This window comes from Corythoichthys intestinalis, chromosome 8 (genome assembly GCF_030265065.1).
Source record: "Corythoichthys intestinalis isolate RoL2023-P3 chromosome 8, ASM3026506v1, whole genome shotgun sequence".
NCBI classification, from domain to species: Eukaryota; Metazoa; Chordata; class Actinopteri; order Syngnathiformes; family Syngnathidae; genus Corythoichthys; species Corythoichthys intestinalis.
In genome coordinates this window covers 39,291,825-39,296,591 of record NC_080402.1, presented here as the reverse complement: position 1 = coordinate 39,296,591, position 4,767 = coordinate 39,291,825, and the positions used below count along the sequence as shown (strand labels likewise).

At 36.1% G+C, this 4,767-nt stretch overlaps 1 protein-coding gene across 1 annotated transcript; it reads left to right on the top strand.

The window, feature by feature from the left end:
- The first annotated feature begins 62 nt into the window (after positions 1 to 62).
- On the top strand, positions 63 to 4,762 carry c8h19orf53 (chromosome 8 C19orf53 homolog). The gene is made up of 3 exons (XM_057844256.1): positions 63 to 214; positions 647 to 702; positions 3,059 to 4,762. The coding sequence occupies exons 1-3, from the start codon at positions 124 to 126 to the stop codon at positions 3,203 to 3,205; spliced, it is 294 nt and encodes a 97-aa protein (XP_057700239.1). The 5' UTR covers positions 63 to 123; the 3' UTR covers positions 3,206 to 4,762.
- The last annotated feature ends 5 nt before the right edge of the window (positions 4,763 to 4,767 follow it).

Sequence of the window (4,767 nt, the reverse complement as noted above, 5' to 3'; positions counted from 1 at the left end):
TCACTTGTTTGTGTCATGGTTCGCACGACATTATTATCTTACTAGCCAATAGGTGGCGGCATACTAAAGACGGGATGACGTATTGGCAGAAGAAGACGTAATTTTATCTTCCGGTTAGCCAACATGGCGCAAGGTTCGCAGAAGTTTAAAGCTCAGCGTCCAGGCGCCGCGAAAAAACAACAACAAAACAAGCAAAAGGGACCGAAGAAAGGAGGTATTATTATCATCCTTTATTATTTGACTGTTGAGAGGAAGAACAAAACGTGAAACCAATCAATGTTTGGAAAGAGCAAAAACACGTGGCCTGGTTTAGCTTGTGTTTGCATGTGTTTACGCTGACAGTCCTCTGATAATTACACGCCAAAACATTATACATTTTTATTCTTGAAGAGAAATGTATGAGGACTTATGGTATGACGTCAACAGCCTCCTCTCAGTTTCCTATAAGTAGTTTTCAGAAATGTATAATTGTGAATCGTGTAGTAATTTTAGAGAAGGATTTTTCAAGAAAACGAAAGTAATTAAAAGAATTGCAATAGCATTTTATTTTATTTATACCCCTGCCCCCCCTTTTTTTTTTCTTACAGAATGCATTTGTTGTGGTAACAGCAGTTAAGAAAAAATAACGATATGTTTTTTCTCAAAGGAAGGATCATTGCACCTAAAAAGGCAAATGTTATTCAACAACAGAAGCTCAAAAAGGTAAGACGTTTAACCAAAGCAACCATTGATTCTCGCCCGCCCCCGTAAGAGTTTAAATTAGTGTGCTGTATCAACAATTACAAATTAGGGATGTCCCGATTGCATATTTTTGCATCCAAGTCCTGCTGATTCTGAGTTGTTGTTTTTATTTGTGGTTCCACTTTTTCCTACAGTGTTGTGGTGTATAAAACATATGTATTTTTTTTTCTTTTTTTTTTCTGGCAGTGTCATTGTATTTCTGGAATATTTTGGTACTTTTTAGCCCTTAAAAAATGTTTTCTTGAAATCAAAATCCAATCCTTTTCACCTGATTCCGATCCTCTGAAAAATGGCACGATCGCCCAGATTTCCGATCACGTGATCGGATCGGGGACATCCCTATTAAAAATAGTAAAAAATAATTAATCCCAAACTAAAGTAACTTCATTTTCTTCTTTTAAAACTCAAAGGAGTTGGCATTTTTTTAACGAAGTGTATCCCAGCTAAATAATTTTGTTAAGAATGTGAAAAAGAATTTAATTCAATTTTTCGGCTGAAGGCCAACATTTCCAAAAAGTTGCCGTGAGCAGCCATTTTTAAATGCTAGAGTCGTTTTAGCCAATCAAATGAGAGAATTTCAGATAGTCTGTATTTGTCATGAAGTCTACCAAAATATCCTAGGCTATTTGATGCTAATGGTTTTATACTTTATAACATGTAAGTTCTCACCTCAATAGTCCCATATGCACCGATTTTGCGCAAACAAAAATGATATAAGAAAAGGTTACTAGGTTAGTCTATCTTTGATTTGGTATGGCTATCTGCTGCTCCTAGTCTGCTGCTCTGCAGCTGTGCTACCATTCAGTCGTGTAGTGTATAATCATTTAATGCACGGATTTTACCGTATTGGCCTGGAAAAAGACGGCCCTGATTATAAGACGACCCCCTCTTTTTCACGACTCAAGTTTGAAAAAAGACTGTATGAACACCAAATTAATTTTTATACAGAAAATAATTACAGTACATCTGAAACAAATGATTATAACAATACATTTGAGAGAAAAAGCATGTTATTTTGCCTCATTCAAATCTTAATATCTGAACATTTAAATACGTAAACTAAAGTTCAATCACAGTCAAAAATGAATGGCTTCTGGTTTTTGTAATGTAAATAAACCAATCTATTGTGATAAAACAACAACATTGCAATAACTGTTTTAATCATCAAAGTGAGGTCTAACTGTAACTGTAGTCTTGAAACAAATTCGAATAAGGAAAAACATTGCAATAAAATAATGCAAACTGGTTAAACTTGAGAGTAGCTAAGATCTGTTACGACGGAACATTACTCCTCAAGTCCAGCATTCGCCTAAATGATATCTGGCGTCATCGCGCGTCGTGAATGGGTATATTGTCTAGACCCTGAATATACTGGACTGTCTCAGAAAATTAGAATACACAATATTCTAATTTTCTGAGACAGTCCTGTACATTAATCCACCATTTAAAGCAGGGGTGTCCAAACTTTTTGCAAAGGGGACCAGATTTGGCGTGGTAAAAATGTGGGGGGCCGACCACCATTTAAAGCAGGGGTGTCCAAACTTTTTGCAAAGGGGACCAGATTTGGCGTGGTAAAAATGTGGGGGGCCGACCTTGGCTGACGTCCTTTACATAGAACAATATACAGGACTGTCTCAGAAAATTAGAATATTGTGTATTCTAATTTTCTGAGACGGTCCAGTAAGACGACTCCCACTTTTTCAGTCTTATTTCAATGCAAAAAACACAGTCTTATATTCGGGCCAATAGGGTACTATGAAAAATGACCCCCCAAAAATAAGGACAACAGTGGCAATATGCTTTTTCGGCTTTTGGCTGTAACAGGAGTATGGAGGGTAAATAGATTATTACAAGCAAAGAAAGGCAACTGCTCCACGGCGTTCCATTTCACCTAACCGAACGCACTTTATTCGCCATTTTAATTTGCCCTATGGCCCAAAATATATTAATATGGAGCTTTCTATGGCGTTCTGACATCGTGACTGATAGTACATGAGTTACCCCGGGCACAAAAGAACTTTGGTGTATCTGACTTCATATTGGTGTGTTTGAATTTCTGTGTTTAACAATATTTTCTCTGTTGTCGTAGTTCTAAGAAATCTATGATTTGCATATTTAGATTCTTTGAGTAACCATCTTTCACATGAATGTCATTTATACTAAAAACAAAAAAATACATTTCTTTACATTAAACTGAAAATTACACATGTCAAGTATTGGAGTACACCACAACAAATGTTTGCATTGATATACAACATTGGCAGAGCTTGTGTATTAATGATTGATGAAGTTATCAGTATTTGCTGTCAACCCAAAGGGTCTGGAAGTTGCCATCCGGAACAAGATTGAACATGATGTGACGCAGAGGGCGAGCTCATCCCTACACAAGCCCCTCAGCGTGGTCAAAGGCACTGAGGGCAAAGGCAACACGGGACCAGCTCGACCAGGAATCAGCTCAAAATAGATCTGCATACTATGGACATCTATGATCGTTATGACTTTACAAGAAAAAGTCGTTACAGGTTGTAAAGTTTCAGGATACTGCATCTTTATCACTGACCACAGGTGTATGTGTTGCTGCTTTATTGATCTGTTCTTTCTGGCGCAGCGCAACTGTAAAACTGAGAGGAGATGCTGTATATGTGAATGTAAATGGTTCTTATTTAAAAAATAAATTTTAGCAATAGTTATCCATCTTCAACCACTTTTGTATGACCTGCAAACCCCCAAATTGTATGAATGAAATCAAACGAAAATTTCCAGATTGTAAAAGTCTGACAAATTTTGTCAGCAGATGTTTAATAAACCAAGTCAATCTCGAAAGGCTTAGAGGTCATTGGATTTCAATATCAAAGTGGACATAATTACATAATATACTTTTCAATTAGAGTATTGCTTAACATGTATCACATGTATTTTATTCAGATATCCTACTTACTCATTAGTGTCACATGGAGCCTGTCCCAGTTGTTTTTAGCCAGGGTACAGGTGCATCCTTGGTCATTAACAATGCATTCTTTTTTTGTTTTTGTTTTTTTGGCTCTGTGTAGGCTTAAGAAATGTCAAGTTAAACGATATCCTGGTTGTTAAACCCTGCTGTATTAGAATACAACACTGCAATCGTTACTGTACTTCAGTATATAATAACCCTCAGTGAGGGTTTTATTGCCACCTGGTGGTAAACGTGAGTCTCAACATCATTGTACACTCAATCACCATGGTTTTGCCAAAATCATTTCTGAAGTCAATTTACAAGCAGTTAAAATAAGTATCAATACTTAAGATAGAAAATACTGTCAATTAAACAGACTAAAACATATCTGATCTAAGGTTTTCTGTGCCATCTTTAGAGATGGCCGCTTCAAAAATCAACTTTCAACTTTGTTTTCAGAAAATTATCAATCTAGAAGTAGTAAGTTAATGATTTAAAAAAAAAAAAAACGCTACTTGATAAATAGGAACATTAAATGTCTTTTTATCGGATTCAATTAGAGGTTGAGCCTGATTTGCAAATCATTGTACTTTTTTGTTGTTGAACAATGTGCAGAAATACTGTACTGTATTGTCAACTGTACAACAGAATATTCATGAACAAATTCAGGGTACAATACATTAACACTGGCCAACATTTGGTGTGGCATGATTTTCTTGAAAGAAAAAATGTCGCCGTTTTCAAATCTACAATCATTTCCCCCCTGAATGCTTTAGTTTTCATGCAATCTGCATTTTTTGATATTCTCATATGAGTGGTATTTTATACAGATTCTTCATATATTTTCGCCCAATAACAGTTGAACTTTTCAGTCCTTTGCATAGTTATGTTGTTTCTGAGCCGTTTTCAACATTATTAGCTTGTCATAGTTGAATAATATTGCAGCCCTTTGCCACCAGTGCAGTACAGCACGTGTCACGTTGTCTCTTGTTGCTATTATTATAGGGCCAGCTCTCTGTCCACTTTGTTAAAAGTATCACGTTGCAATAAGTTTCCATTGTACAATTTAAATCTGATTTGGGAAGGAAAAAAGA

Coding starts and splice junctions, on each gene's coding strand:
- c8h19orf53 (XM_057844256.1), top strand. CDS start 124: ATGGCGCAAGGTTCGCAGAAGTTTAAAGCTCAGCGTCCAGGCGCCGCG. Junction 215..646: donor AAAGGGACCGAAGAAAGGAG/GTATTATTATCA, acceptor TTTTTCTCAAAG/GAAGGATCATTGCACCTAAA. Junction 703..3,058: donor AACAACAGAAGCTCAAAAAG/GTAAGACGTTTA, acceptor GTCAACCCAAAG/GGTCTGGAAGTTGCCATCCG.